General features: G+C 38.6%; 1 protein-coding gene across 1 annotated transcript in view; it reads right to left on the reverse strand.

Annotated features, from left to right (window-relative positions):
- Positions 1–16346, reverse strand: part of TRPM6 (transient receptor potential cation channel subfamily M member 6) — an 86373-nt gene that overhangs the window by 17635 nt on the left and 52392 nt on the right. The window contains exons 25-32 of the mRNA XM_058044564.1: positions 15533–15665; positions 12679–13814; positions 11875–11987; positions 10818–10944; positions 9828–9925; positions 7438–7496; positions 5606–5631; positions 3828–3878 (exon numbers count right to left, since the gene is read on the reverse strand). Coding sequence (XP_057900547.1) covers positions 3828–3878; positions 5606–5631; positions 7438–7496; positions 9828–9925; positions 10818–10944; positions 11875–11987; positions 12679–13814; positions 15533–15665 — 1743 coding nt within the window. The remainder of the gene's footprint in view (positions 1–3827; positions 3879–5605; positions 5632–7437; positions 7497–9827; positions 9926–10817; positions 10945–11874; positions 11988–12678; positions 13815–15532; positions 15666–16346) is intronic.

Genomic DNA, 16346 nt, shown 5'->3' on the forward strand with positions numbered 1-16346 from the left:
GGGGAGCCTGTTCCAGTGCCCAAACACTCCCCAGGTGAAAAACCTTTTCCTGATATCTAGCTCAAACCTGACTAATTACCCTCTGACTCAGTTTCATGCCAGTTCATTGAGTCCTGCCACTGGTCGCAAGAGTGAAGAGATCAGTACCTGCCCTTCTGCTTCACCATGAGGATGGTGAAGACAGCAGTGAGGATGGTGAAGACAGCAGTGAGGTCAACCTTCGGTCTCCTCTTCTCCAGGCTGAACAGACAGCTGCTGACCTCAGCAGCTCCTGACAAGGCTTCTGGATGCTCTGTAACAGCTTAATGTCTGTTTCACGTTGTGGTGCCCAAACTGCACACAGTACTCAAGGTGAGACCTCACACCAGTGCAGAGCAGAGCAGGACAGTCATGTCCCTTGACCAGCTGGAAATGCTGTGCCTGATACAGGCCAGGACAGGGTTAATGGTTTCCTAAAGGCAGTGCCTGAGGTAAGGATAGAAGACCAACACTGAAAATATATCACAAATGACCCTCACTGCTCTTGAAGTTACCATTTCATAAGCTGATATGACAGAGTTCAGCAACAAAGCAATCCTGATCCCTCTCCCTGCTCTGAAAAGGTGTGGGAGTCCACAAAATTAGAGGGTAAATTAGAGGGGTTTGGGGAAAGCTGCAAAAGGCAGGCCTCAGATACAGCAGAACTGTGAGTAGAGCTAAAGCAGCAGCCATGAGATAGGTCAGCAGAAAAATTATTTAAACTGTAGAAAAAGCAAGGGCAAATAGAACAATGGCCTGTGTATAAACGCTTGTCTGAATAGCTCTCTAAGCTGCAGAAAGTTATCTAGCAAGATATTACAAAGGTTAAAGCTCAGTAATGGAGCTCTGTGCATTGTGTTTTAAGGCTTACAAGTAGATATTGTATTCTAAATAAGAAAGCATTGTTTTAACCAAAGGTACGTGTGTTTAAGGTGATTGGATAGAACTTCTCTCAGTATGCTTTTGTTTTGTGTGATTGGTCAAGAAGCTTATAAAGTAAGTTGTAACATTAAGATTTTTGGCCTGCTGCCTAGATTGTGAGCTGCTAGCATCTTCCCATTGTCATAATAATGTAATGAGACTGATGCTGAAAAATAAACAGCTCAAGGCACTTTCCACAGCAGCCCTGTCTTGCGTCTGTAAATAGCCCCCGGCCGGCATCAAAAAGGAGCACCTCAATGGGCACACAGTGCCTACACTGAAACATACAGGGTTAGGTTACAGCATTGTGACATACCTAAAAAAACAAGTACTTGTTTCCCACCCACTCTTACTCCCACCCAGATCTGTTGTTATCTCAGCTCTTCATGTTTCAGGTGAAACACCAATAAGGTTGTTGTGGTTTAGGAATGGTGCTCCCCACGTCAGTGTTCCAGACCAAACACTGCTCACTCATTTCCCTCCCTCTCCTCCCAGCTGTGGAATGGAGAGGATTGGAGACGCAACAGTTAAAGACCATGGGTTTATATAAGGTCAATTTACTGGAACTGACCAATGGAAACAGCAATGAAATAGGAAAGTGAAAGTAACAGCAGCAGAATTAATAACAGAGGGTACAAGAGAGGCAAACAATTCACACGTGAATACTCACTACATAGAAACCAACAAGTCAACCTCCACTACCCCAACATGAAGGGACTCCCTTCTCCATCACCAGAAAATTATGTGAATTGGTACTGAATAACCTCCAGAACCTAGCCATGACCCCATCTGGCCGGATACCGACCCATCATATCTCACCGTGTTCATGAATTCCCTCCTTCCAAAGAAGCAGGCTCTCTGGGAAAGCCCCTTGCAGCCTGCCTAGAAGGACTTCTGCTATCTTCTCATCCTCCTCCTTTCACAAAGGGCTGGCTGCTTCTGCATCCTGCTCCTGCCAACTCCAGTACAGCAACACACACTCACACTGTGCTGATGAGATTGTCTGTCTGGTCAGGGTTAGAAGCACCTGAAGACTTAGCAAGGTATGACAGGAAAATCTAGACTTCCCCTGCAGAGACTACTGTTTCTTCATTCAGGCTTCTTGCCAAAAAAAACATCAGTAACATTGTTGTATCTCCCTAACTTGCAGCATTTTTCTCAGGCAAACACCTTCAAAACTTCAGAGAGCCAACCAAATACTTATGGATTTGTCTTCACCATGACTGAGTTATCAGGAAGGGGAAGAGAGATGTAAAACAAGGCACTCCTAGAACTAGGAAGCAACCTGGATGCTACTGTTCTGATTGTCAATGGATGAAGGCAAAAGCATCTTCCAAAGCAGAGAGTGAACCAAAGCAGAGAGTTAACCACAGCAGAGCTGTGTTTCTTTGCAGAGTATCAAAAAGGCCATGGTAACAAATTCTGGAGCTTATGGAACTTAGGGCGTTTGTCAGCAGCTATCCTTCTTTTAAGATTATCTCTTTAAGCAAGATGTAATTGGAGATTGTTGAGTCCAGAAGGGCAGAGCAAATGGCACCCATGACACATCCACCCCATGAACTGGGGTCCCCATTTGAGAAGATCTGCTCTTCATACTCCAGCTCAAGATTGTTTACACATACCAAATTCAACAGGAGTTGGCTACTATGTCTGAACAGTGTTGGAGCATGCACTGAAAAACAAGATCTTCTTCTGGTGCTGCACTAAGAGCACACTGATCATGAAATCAGTGCATAGCAGGAAGAAGGATGTGAACAGAGGAGCTGCTAAAATCCATGCCATCTGTCAGACCCTGCCACAGTCTCTCTGGAACTTTGAGAAGCCATGTGACATGGACATGCAGCAGCTGCCAAACTTGGGACAAAGATCTAGCTCTTTTGGGTATGTAGAGAGGCAGGATTATATTTGCTTTCTCAAACTGATAGCAAGAATAATACAAAAGCAGTATGTGGCACAGAATTCTAGTGCAGGATTTTTGAGCCTAGTTGGCTAAATTCTGTCCTAATCTTCCTGCAGAAAGAAAACATACACTGAAAACCTCTGAAGACATTTGTCACCTCAAAAGGGAAACCACTTCCATCTGTGCTAAAAAGTCCAGCATCAACTCAAATAGCACACCTGACAAACAACGAATCAATATCTGCAACAATGCCACCTTGTCAGAGAAACTGTGTCTGTACAGTTGATTGCAAGCCAGGAGGTGTTATTCCAAGTGACAACTCTGTAGATTTTGGACCTAAAAAGGCTGCTGGCCGCTTTGGTTTATTTCAGCCCTGTCTGTCCCGGAGGCCAAGTCCTGTGGGCAATGGTGACATCTACTGGCAATTTCTGCTCTCTTCTCCTCCTGGAAAAACTGACATCCAGGCCTTGTGGGAAAATCCGTGCCGACTCAGCCGGGGGAAAGGCAGGACTGCATGAAATTAACATTCAAAGGATTTATTCCCTGCCAGATTTTCGGGAGTTCATAAATACACAAACACAGATTAGGTAGTACAGGACCAATTAACTGAAGAAAAGAACTCCAGAAAGTACCAAGGAGAGTTTGGGAGGTGTGAGGAGACTGACAGCTATAAACAAACTAGTAGGGCCTTTTTCTGCCTGCTTAGGAAGCTGACCTGTATTCATGATTTCCACTGACATATTGAAAGTGATTATCTACATTCTGCTCTGGATTTGCCATAAATACCCAGAATGAAGCAATTATCAACAGAAAAAAAAAATCAAAAATCCTAAATTCATGTTAGACATGAATTAAAACAGAACCTTCTTAGCAGTGGGCAATTGTGCAATTCCTAAAAATGAAAATCACAGTGGATGACAAAGGGACAACTAATGTTTGTTTTAATTTCTTAAATTCCTCAGCTGTCATTTTTGTGTCTCCCGCTTACCTGAGTAGTGAAGATGCAAATCATGAGATGTTTTCAAGCAGGAGAAGATATCTGAAATAATGTTTAAAGGATTGTTGTATTAATTATTATAGCAGACACAAATGCATGATTTTTAATTCCTTCCATCCCAGAGTTTGTCACAAAACAGATTAATCAGAACTGTTGACTCAGCATTCTAAAGAGGAGAATTACTTATGAGCTTTAGCTGCATTATCATGTACTGTATACTGCCAAATTTCAGTTGTCAGTGTAATGTAGGCAGATGACTTATTTATTCAAGGAAATTGTGGGGAAAATCATATATTAACCTCAAGGACATGTTAAGACAGCTAGACCCCATGGATATCAAAAGTATTTTACTATCCACTGTGCTTCATGGCCTCCTGAAGACATGTTTTCCAAGTCCATCCTCCATTAAGTATTCCATTAACTGTACTATTGCACCAAAACTATAATAATACTGTCCCATTAACCCACAGCATCCAAAGTGCTGTTAAAATATAAGCAAACAAACATTTTTGGTGGTTACATGTGCTCAGACAGATCAATTTTGGTCCAAAAATATTTGCTTTATAAAAAAGCCTTTTTAATACAACCAAGAAAAAGGAACACATTTTCAGTAATTAGATGAAATAACTTTGTTGTCCTGGAAAACCATACTTCAAAATGCCAGATTTCAGTATCTATATACTGTACTACTATTAATTTTCAAAAAATTACATAATCAAAACAATGTTCACCAAAATTTTTTGGACTTTACACTTTTCTTCTTGGTGTATTACATTTGCTTTTAGTCCCTTATCTAGTGAAAGAGATCTCATATGAAAACATTTATGGATACTGGGGGAAGGGTCAGCATTTTTCACTCCTCTTAGTGATTCAAAGTTCCTTGTGATTTTTTTCTTGCTGGACCCATCTACTTTTGCCGCATTTTGCATGTTGCAAAAAAAACAAAACATGAAAAGGGGCCTTCTGAGAATAGGAGAACTGGATTTTAATCAAAAGAATGGTGCGCTCTAGAGAGCAGCCTTACAACTCAGTGTGCTTGCAGCAGAATGCTTCAGCACTGCAGTGTTCTGGGCACAGATGGACCCACAAAGAGCATCACTTGCAGTGGAGATAAGACCAGGAGCAATTGATTCCTGCACCACAGCTAATCTCAAAAAGAGATAGGTGCCCAGCTGCTCAGCCTCTTACAGCTAAGTGTCATGCCAGGAAAACTGGGAGATGGACTAAAACACAACAAATACTACACTAGCTCTCTGCTTTTCAGGAGCAAACTGATTCCTCACTAAAACCTTTAATTTCTTCACTGGACATTTCATAATAAATTCAGTCCACAGATTTCAGAATTCCAGGTAGACAACCCAACTAGAAGTATTACAAATAATTGCAATTTGAAAAATCAAGCATACATTAAAAATCTTATAACTTCAAACATACACCCTGGTTTAACCCAGGAGATCACTTGGACTGTTAGGGATCAAAGCAGCAGCATCTTAAAGAGCTTCTTCCTGCTGAAAGGACAACATTACTGGTCAGATTAGAGTGAAAATAAATCTTTTTCTTTTAAGATTATGCAGTTGTTATGAGAAAAACATGTTTCTCATAAAAAATCATTCACTTTAAAGTAAAAAATAGTTATTAACACATGAAACAATATCTGCGCTATAATCTTCAACTACAGTAAATTAGCTTCTTTTTGGATTTTGCGCTTCAGAATTGTATGAGAATTGCAGATGGGAATTAAAATGAGTGACAAGCAGTAAAAAACTTACTGTCAGTTTCCTCTGGAGATCTCAATCTGTTTAAAAGCAAATATTTGATATTTTAATCCAACATTTATTTCTGTCATTAAGCTAAAACTAGTACACATGGATCATATGTGACTAAGCAGTATTAAGGCAAAATAACCCTCAGTGCAATTTTGTTCAACAAAGCCATGAGCAAACAATCTTCAGGCACTGAAGAACTGACACATTTTTCTACATGTTTCTTTCTCTGCTTTATGTTCAACTGCTCTTGAGTCTGCACTGCTATTCACATCTTTTACATTGCAATAACAGTATCAGTTACAGAGTTTTCAATCACACACACAACTGCTCGTTTTTAGTCAATGCTGAGATGCATTAACAGTTACTTTTGTCATCACCATTCCTCGTACAATAGCATACTTTTAAATTTGATTAGAATTGGTGATTCTTTGGATTAACAAGTCTGATTGCAAAAGCATTGCTACATTAAAGCAGTCTTTGTTACAGAACACAGAAGATGTGATTCACCTCATCTACCAGAGATATCCCACTGAAGACAACAGACTAAGCAACAGATTCAGGCAACTCAACAGCCCCTACATCCTGATGGTAAGTGTGCAGTTTGTCTACCTCTATAAATGATGGGGTGTAAAAAAAGAAAAGAGAAAAAACACCCTAAAAACCCCAAACCCACAACAGCAGCAGAACACCCAACCCCGCTCCTCTGGCCCCCCCCACACACAGAGTATCCATAAAACCCCCAGTAACTCTTTTCCTCCCCACGGTGAGATCATCTGGGATGTGACAGCTTTCTAGTATCTTCTAGTAATTACCTGCTCAGTGCTGAAAAGAAAAAAGGAAAAAGAAAAAAGAAAAAAGAAAAAAGAAAACAGAAAAAAGAAAAAAGAAAAAAGAAAAAAGAAAAAAGAAAAAAGAAAAAAGAAAAAAGAAAAAAGAAAAAAGAAAAAAGAAAAAAGAAAAAAGAAAAAAGAAAAAAGAAAAAAGAAAAAAGAAAAAAGAAAAAAGAAAAAAGAAAAAAGAAGAAGAACAAAGAAAAAGCAAAAACAACAACAACAAAAAAAAACCCAAATAACAAAAAACGAAACCAAAACAAAAGTCTAGAAGAAACTGATGAAAATAGGAAGGAAAAGGAACATAAAGACAGCTCTGCATGTAGCAAAAATACTACTAATATTATGATAATGATTAATCAATCTGGGAAAAAAATTAAAAGCATCACAAGAAAACGGAAACCACTTGTGAAACCAGTATACTTTCACTAAATGTAATCAAAGCTTCATAACTTCTGTAAATGGATTAAGAAAACTGAGCTAAATATTTAGTAAATGTATGAAAGAGATAAATCAGTCAATGAGAGAAGTTTTCAGGAGATGCTCACATTGCAATTATTAAAAAATAAAACATGCAACTGCACAGCAAAAGCAAATACAACTTTTCATGTTAACTAGATTGGAAAAAGGGCTAATTAAAGATGCTATGGCCATAGAACCATGGAATCACCACAGAATCATAGAACCATTAAGGCTGGAAAATACCTTGTAAATCATCAGGTCCAGCTGTCATCTTAGTGACTGAATTAGAAAATTCAGTTATTGTTAGAATTAGAAAGGGTGTCTATTCCACCTAAAATCATACACTTTTTTTAAATGGATCTCTTTGGTCTCCATTTGTAAGATTTCCTTTAAACAAACTTAAATACAATGAATGGCCTCTTCATGTCTCAGGAATTTGTCATCCTGAGTGTATTGCCGAACTGAAATGGAAACCTGCAGACACTACAGACATCTCTTTCTGAAAACCTGTGGTGAATATCTTAGCATACTAATGATACATACGAGGAGTTCCTGTTCAGATTACTTTTCTTGATATTTCCAAATACGCTATTACTGAAATCCTAAAAAAAGAAAGACACTTTTACTGGTAAAATATCGACATCTTTATCATATTCATATTGCACAGCTCAAGAAGGTACAATGCTGAGAACAGTTGTTGATATGATTTTTGTTAACATGAATAATGACCCTGACAGCAGGTGAATCATAGCACTGCCATACCTACACTAAAATGGAAATAACTTGCTCACATTGCCATTTGCCATGTTGTCTCCAGAAATTTGAATTAAATACTCAGGTCACCACCTATATCTCCATACACTCACAAAGCTGGTTAAAGGTCTTCTAATAAGCACAGTATTAGAGAACTTTCTTTATGTTGGAAAATTCCAGTGTAGGCATAATTTTTACTGTTGTTGAAAATAAGCCCTGGAACAGAAGAACGTAACACACTGAGCAGCTTTCCAGGGATATTTAGATCACATATTTTCAAGGTCTTATATTTAAAGAAATACTCAAATAATCTTTTAAACTTCAAGCCATATTAGGAAAAAATGGGCCAGCCAGGTCCTCCTAGTATGGTAGTAAGAAATGGAATTTTTCTTCTCAATAGTATTCAGACCAATTTCAATCCTCAAACACACACACACACACACACACACTTAAGTTTAAGGACAGCTAAGTTTAAAGATGAATCAACTAAAATTCAACTTTTAATTTAAACTTCGACTTAAATAATTTTTTTTTTTTTAATTTCCCTCACATTTTGCATGTGTACCCTGCTTTGAAGATGAGAAAGTCTTTACCAAAAGCTTCCTACACACCCCTTCCTTTGCTCTGTGCTTCCTCTCAAGAGCGATTTCTGAGCCCCTGGTATGCCATGAGTGAGAACCTTCACTTTCAGAAAGATACGTATCTTTAAAATACATAATTCTCCAAGTGGAACAGTTGGATACAGAAACTTTGTTACATCTCAGTGTAAATACAAACTTTCATAGTCCAGAGAGAGGCACAACAATTCAGTGGATACTGGAGGCTGTACCTTGGAAGAATAAATAATTTGAAGTTGATGTTTCAGAAACAACTGGTTTCGACATAACTCCAATACTGCTATTAATCAGCAGAATGGGTTCTTTTACGATTTAAAAAATATCACACTTGTGTCTTATATAAATATATCTTAATATGAGCTATGAAACACCAGATTACTTGGTTACCTCACACAGTTTTCCTGACTTTATTTGGCCTGGCTGCTCCTGTGATTCACAATTAAAAGACGTATTGATTTTGAGTCCAAGTTTCAGTTTTACAGAATACAAAATCAGTAAATTTATTTCTCTTTCTCTCTCTTGTCACTTTTTCATACAAAACCCCACAATTTTTTAAAATTAAAACATTAAAGCTCTCATCCATGGTATATGGGATTCAAATTCTATGACACTGAGAACAGCATAACTGGAATTACTTGTTTCATTTTTATTCCTAAAAAAAGAAAAATTATAACATTTTCAGTGAAAAATAAGTCTTTTAAAGAACTCCATTTTCATAACCAAAAGTCCTATAAGTGAAATCAACAAGGAAGAGTTCTTTGGTGCCCTTGAAAAGAAAGAGGAAAGGATTCTCTCACATTTCCTTTTCTTAATTTATTCTTTGGTAATTTCCTTTAATTTCTCTGAGATATCCCTATAAAACTGAATGAATGGTACATTCTCTTTGATTAGCTATTCCATTTCTTCTATTAGCTACATAATTTTAAAACAGGCAGTAGTTTCCACAACCCAGATTCCTGCTCACGTCTTCAGGAAATATAAATTGGTCTAGTTGCATCAAATTCAAGGAGTCTATATTAGTTTTCACACAAGAAATGAAACTTTAGATTACAGAGCTGCAGATTAATTCTAGTAAATAATAAAATACAATTTTTATAAGAGAATGGTTAAAAAATCCATGCTTTGCAACTATTATCAATATTTATCCACCTCTTTGTAAGAAACAACTGTGTGAAAAAGTGAATGCTATGTAGTTAACTCTCCAAAATTTTCTTCTAATCCATTCTGCCCACAAGTTCAAGACCAAGTTGTGTGCTCACTCATTGCCTGATGAAACACCAACACATGTTATGTGTGACTAAGCTCATATTCAGAACCACTGGAAGATTCAATAATTTAATGTTGTATTTCAATAATCTTAGGAGAGTGTTAGTAGAGCAGCTGTTAAATTATTCATTTACTTCCACATGTGCACTGTTCCAGAAGACAACAAAGATTCTCATCTCTCAAAGAGTTATGTCATGACAAAGAAACTCTATTGGCAAATCCAGGCATGACTGTAGAGCTACTGTGGGCTCATCCCAGCCAAAATTATGGACTAGGATGTGTAATCCTAGGTCTTACCTCTCGAGAATGCCTCAGGTAATCACAGAATGGTATGGTATGTCTACCAAAGTCTGGATTTTTAATTTTCTGGTGCTTGTAATGGAGACGTTCCAAACCTAGTCAAAAGAGAAGCTGTCAGCTATTTCTAGAGCGTAAATGAACAACTCTATTGCTATAAACTAAGTAGCTATGCAGTGTTATAAAATAAACACCTATACACCATATTGTCCCAGTAAATGTGTAATGGGTTAAAAAAACAGTGATAGAATTTCATAGGGCTAAACAGACTATTTCCAATTTTTCAGCAAACTTTGGAGTACAGCCCTCCTCCTTGGGCTGAGTGCCGAGTGGTAGTGAGCCACAGCTCTGTCTTGTACTTCTCCCAGCAGCTCACAGGATGAAACCAGTGAGCCACATCACAGCAAAGCTGAAAGATGAGATGAATGATGCATAGAATTTCTGAGAATGAAAGAGATTGAGAATTACTAAATGAAGGGTCAGAATGCCATTCCTTTTCACCCCAAAAGAGACAATACAGAATTAATTTCTTCCCTTTGCAGGATATGTTTCTGAGCAATGAGAAATGAATAATGCAGGCAGCAAATACAGGCTGCCAGCAAATACAGTGTCACAGCACTGCCTGCGAGGGTAAATGTCCTGAAAAATAATGAGTTTATTTTTTTGCAATTAGCCAGGATATCCCTTTAGAAGACACCAGGAGAGGAGACAAAGACATCATTCTTCTGACTTATTCCTAAGATTAACACTCAGCTATCTTCCATGGAAGACAGGCAGTGGTCCCAAATAAATTCACCTGATCTTCCATCCGTCCTATGACTCTTTTGCCTCTTTAATGTTGCATAAATTACCAAGGCAAACTAAGTCTAATTCCATAAAAATTATGCCATAAGGTGAAAATGGTGGATGACACTTGGATTCTCTGAATTACATTTACTGCTTCTTTTTGAAAGCTGTTCTGAAATTCACTTTGTTTAATATGTAACATACTTAGCTGACTGAAATTAGACACAGTGAGCCAATTCTTGCTGTGTTTCTCCTGCTCATCCCAGACATTGATTTCTGCAGGCTCTGAGTTCACTTGAGTGTTCTGGGGACAATCATCCACTCTAATCACCTGCCAAGACACAGACAAAACAATACTGAATTTACAGGATGACTAGTATCTCTACAGTTCCTCTGACAGCACTATGATGTGGCCTTTCAGAGCACCTCTGAAATGCCAGTGAATGAATGAATGCATTCCCAGCTGAGAAACAGATTTTCCCAGTTTTGTTACAAAGTGCAGAAGACATGTTGCTCTTGTCTAGCAAGTACTGTGGTCTCACACTGTCTGAAGGCATTTGAACCTTGAGACCTAATACCTTGAGAGATACTGGATTTCAAAGTTCAAGTCCAAGATCCTTTGCTGACCTGTGTATCTTCTGTAAATAAACTAGCCTTCAGTATTCATCTCATTAAACAGTGATAATTCTTTCCAGATAATGAAGACCCTAGAAATTTCTGTATAGGCTCTAGAAATAGATTTTTATTTATGAACATACAGAATCAGTTGCAAAGGTTGCCCCACACCTATACACACACAATCAATATACTTTCTGCAATGTGCTAAATGTTTGATGGATTCAGAGAAAAGTCCAAGGGACTCTTGCAGGCAGGAGAAAATGTTATGAGGCCTATCTTGCATGAGTACAGCTGTAATCCCCCCAGATATGGTCACTGCTTCAGTCTAGTCTAGATCACATGAAGCCTCCACAAGTTCTCCTGAAAGCTGAAATGCAAAGACTGATTTACATTTGTGAATCACCACAAAATCAGTATCAGCATGGTATAACAAAGTCCCTGGATGGCAGCAATTCAAAACAGAAATCTCACACATCCAAAAAAAAGTAAAATTGAACCAAAACTAGACACACACAGGAGATGCTGCAGTTTGTGTGCAGCATTTTAAATGCTTGCATTTTCAATTAAATGACACTGCAGAACTGCTCTTAAGGAATGAAAAAGACAATTTTGAGATACACAGTTCTCTTGCATCTGCCCATACCGGCACCTGAAGAGGTTTTTGATTCCTCTTTCCTCTCCCAGACTTTCTGTCTCTGTTTTGCTGTTCTGCTTTTGTTGTCTCACTGTGGTGTAGCTCACAGGATCCTAAAGATTCTGCAGGAAAGAGTCAAAAAACACCTTTAAGCTACAGAATATCTGTTTACTAAGGGAAAATCTGATAGGACCGACAACTGGCAGATGTCTAAAGCAACCTGAGAAAGAGTTGTGATAACCAAACTCAGTACTCAAGCAGTTCCGTGCAAAGATGTGCACCATCACAAGATATAAAACAACCAATGTCATCCATCATGTCATACTCTTCATAATTAAAACCTGAATCTGATTTATTTTAACACTTGGTAAGCAAACCTGGTGGTGGACAGAGAGGTATTTAAACTGACTACAGAAAAGTATGCCTTTTAATTCTCCATGCACCCATCTCTGATACGGCTAATGTATCTCTACAGGATCATTAAATGTATTTTGATTCCTGCAACTCTGTCTTTGCATCCCCAGGGTAAGAGACTTCCCCAGAGTGAGCACAGTCCTTCTGCCACCTGGCTGTGTAGCCACAGACATGGAGATTCCATGAGATGGGGCAGATCAGGGTGGCTGGCAGACAGGTGTGTTGCAGCTTGGATACCAGGCACACTTTGGATACTCCCAACACCCAGACCCACACTCTGGACTCTGAGCTCCCATCCTTCACTGCATCCAATACCTTCTGGGTGCAAATGAAACATTTTTGTCATGTCTTGGACTCTCCAGTAGAAGATACTGTACACATTTAATGTTTTGTAATTACCGCCTATGGCCTTGCCGACTTTCCCTGATCTCTCTTTCTTAGGGGACGGTAAGCTGTTGCTTCTGCAGAAACTCCAGTCCCTCCAGAGAGGGCTGATCCAGAAGGAGATGCTTCTCTTCAGCCTGTTCTGAGAGATGCTGCTGCTGGGACATGACTTGAATGAGTTGTAGGAGAAGGACTTCGAATGACTTAACTGGACATGCCTGGTGGAATTGTTCTGGCAAATGTTATCCCTGTCATAGGAGGAATGGAGGCACAGAGCTTTCTTCTTTGAATCTGAGATGAAAACTCCTTTTTCATCACCTTCAGAGAATCCCCAGTTCACATAACCACCTTCAGTTTCTTCCCTGTCATCACAGGGGGATCCTACACTTTCTTCAATATCCAGTGGTAGCTGGAGATCAAGAGGATGATCAGCTTCTGCAGCATCAATCTTTTCTGATGGCAAATGAATAACAAAGTCTCTCTGTCTCCACTGGCAATCTTCTGTCTCTTTGCCAAGGAAGCTGATACCCGGCAAGTTTTGAGGAACCACAATGCTACTTTGCAGGTCATCTCTGAATGTTTCATCCTTGTACTTGGCAGCAGTGTTCAAAAAGGACAAACTTAAGGTGACATCCTCAGGAAAACACCCTCCCTGATGGTCAGGGGGCACCAGCAAAAACTGCCCATACCTAGGAGTCGACCTAGTCTCAGAGGATACTCCTGAAGTGAGTGTGTCTGTTTCTATTTCTACCTCCTGAGAGCTGTCTTCTACCATCTTGTCACACTCAGACTTCAAGAGTTTGCACTCTGATGGAGACTGAGTCCTTACCAAGCTCCGTAAGAGGGAGGGTGGCATGCTGTAATAGTGGTATTTCTTGTCACACAAGCCCTCCAGACTGCTCAAGGTCTTGGAATAGAATGCATTGCTCCAGCTATGGGGCAGCTTCCTACGGGTTTGAAGTTTTGTGTCAGCCAGTAAGGCTTCTTCCACCTTCAAGGTGTCTACAGCAGAAAGCACTTTGAGGATGTCCACTGTCAGGGCAGACAGGTCTTGCAAATGTCCTAGCTGGCTGTCCAGGGAGAGTAATGACTCCTTGATATAGAATACCTTCTCATGCACTTCCTTAAGTTGTTGAAACATCTCTTCCACTCTAGGTCGAAAAAGAAAACATAACTAACATACCAAAACATAGATCTTTACATCTGTTGGAGACATGATGAGAGAAACCATTAATAAATTTCAAAAAGTCAGCATTTCAAATAGGCTTTTTTTAAAATGGTGACTTTCATTCCCATTAATACCTGTGTTTGACAAAACCCAGCCAAACTGCCAGTGGGTTTCTTAAGGAAACAGACATTTTGCTCAAGGAATATCTATTTTAAATATTGTTGTTTTCCTACTAATACCCATTCATTGCCACAGAACTACTAAAACATTGGTGGCAGGTTACATAGGGTATGGCTGCAAATGAAGTATACTTCCTGCCAGCTGGACATCCTGATTTTACATTGCTTGTGCAAGCATGAGAAGGATAAGGCTCACACAAACTCTTTAATTTAACCTTGCATTTTTCAAATACTAGAGACTGCTGAGAAACAGGTCTTCCAAGAACATATTTGGCCTCCAGAAGCAGCTCCTATGCATCTTATAGCATTGGTTATCTTCAGGTAAAATTCAACAGCCCAAAAAACTAAAGCCTTTTTTATTATCCTCAAATCCCCAGTGAAAAGTGCAGGAACTTCTTGGCCTGGAATTAAATAATTTAACCAAACCAGTATCTTCATATTTCCTAAAGATATTCTCTCTTACTTTATCACTAAGATAATGATAAGTTATCTGCAGGCAATATGCCATAGTAATTTCTTTTCTTCATCACAGAGTAACTAAAATATGTAGTATTAAGGCATTGCCGTATCAAATCAAGGACCAGTGTTCCAGAACATTTTATTAATCTAAATTAATTTCTTGCATTAATGTCATGCAATGCTGTGAAGAGTGTTACACTTGCACTCAGAAAAAAATTCCTTTCCAGATATATATATCTCCAGTAAATGAGACCTTCTTGAAATAATCAATTCTGCAGTTTCTGAACAAAACTACTTATTTAATATCTTTTGGAGAGGATGTTTCTTGGCTTCTGTGTTGAAGAAGCCAAGAAACTTACTTGTGTTCAACTTCTCTGTTGAAGAAGCCAAGAAAATTATTTTGCAGAAAATAATGCTATGTTTTCTCTGGCAAAACAAATTTGTTAGATGAAATCACTGTTGGCATTCAGTAAGATTTTTATAGTGTTCATTTTTTTTAACTGTTCACATTAAACTTAATGGTATCTTTAAGATTGATTTCAATAAAAAGCTTAATTAGGCCAATACTGACTGTTTTGAAACCCAGTTGGTAGCTGTGTATTGACATTGTGCAAACCAAGACACCACATTGCAAATAGTGCTAGAATCGTTGTTTGCAGGCTGTTTCTGTAAACAGCAATTACACCCAATCACAAGCAATACTCTCTGTGTCTGTAAACTACTAAGCTTTTAAATAAAATTACATGTTGTATGCTGTTCTCTGGCGTGCTTCTGTAGTGCTACCTGATCTGCACAAGTGAAACTGAGCAGCACCTCTCTGCACCCCTTTAACCATGTGCACACTGCATGGGTCTGGGGATACAATTCTGTCAGCAAGGCTGCCCAGTCAGATCTGACATACACCTCAAAGAGATGCAAATACAGAAATAGACACAAATCCATCAAATTAACAAGGCCTATGCATGTTCAGAGTGGCCATAACCAGCTTCAAAAACATGAACTTATCAAAGTCTTTATATATGACAAATTTATACAGAGAACATAAATACGTATCAAAACACACCTTTCTGTGGTCAAACGGACCCTTTCACTGACACTGGAACTCAGGTTTTCATTCTTTTCAAGAAAATATTCTTCCACACACTGTTCCTCAAAGTCATGAAGTTTCTTTAACTCCTCATCACTCAGGTAGAGCTCTGAATAAAGGAGGTAGGAATCAGTATGAAGCATGTTAATAATTGCAATCACTTATAAGTATGCATGAGGGAAAAAAAAGAAAAAAAATCCAGTCGAAAAACTTGTTTACACTCCCTCCTTTGACAAGAATGAATCAGGCCTAAGTGCATTAATTTGGGCTTCAGTATAAAGACTCAAATACATGAAAATGTGTGATTTTGTCTTTCCTTACATAGGGAACAAAATCACACAGGCAAAAATTCCAGTACACTCCTTTTAAAGCTTCAAAAATACATATCTGAATGGCAGCTCACAAAGATTAATTTTCTCACAAATTTTTTCCTGTACTTTGTTATACATGTGTCATTCACAAGACTTAGATATGAACATGCAAACCTTACAAAACTTTCACTCCATTTTGGCCCAGGCATTCATTTAGTGCTAGTCACCTACAACAATTACAGTCCATTCAGGTGCTCAAAGCTCCAAAGCTTTTTTTTTTTTTTCACCTGATTAATTAATATGCTCATATCCATAAAACATTCAGATATCCTAATAAAAGTTCATATGTACAAAACATTAAGACCTTCAACTCCAAGATTTTTTGGGGGAAAAAAGCATTCAGAAGTTTAAAACTCCATAACTTGGGCTGCTCATGGTGCTATTCTTCTAGCACATCAAGACTTCTGAGACAGCAGCCA

This window comes from Melospiza georgiana, chromosome Z, assembly GCF_028018845.1.
Source record: "Melospiza georgiana isolate bMelGeo1 chromosome Z, bMelGeo1.pri, whole genome shotgun sequence".
NCBI lineage: Eukaryota > Metazoa > Chordata > Aves > Passeriformes > Passerellidae > Melospiza > Melospiza georgiana.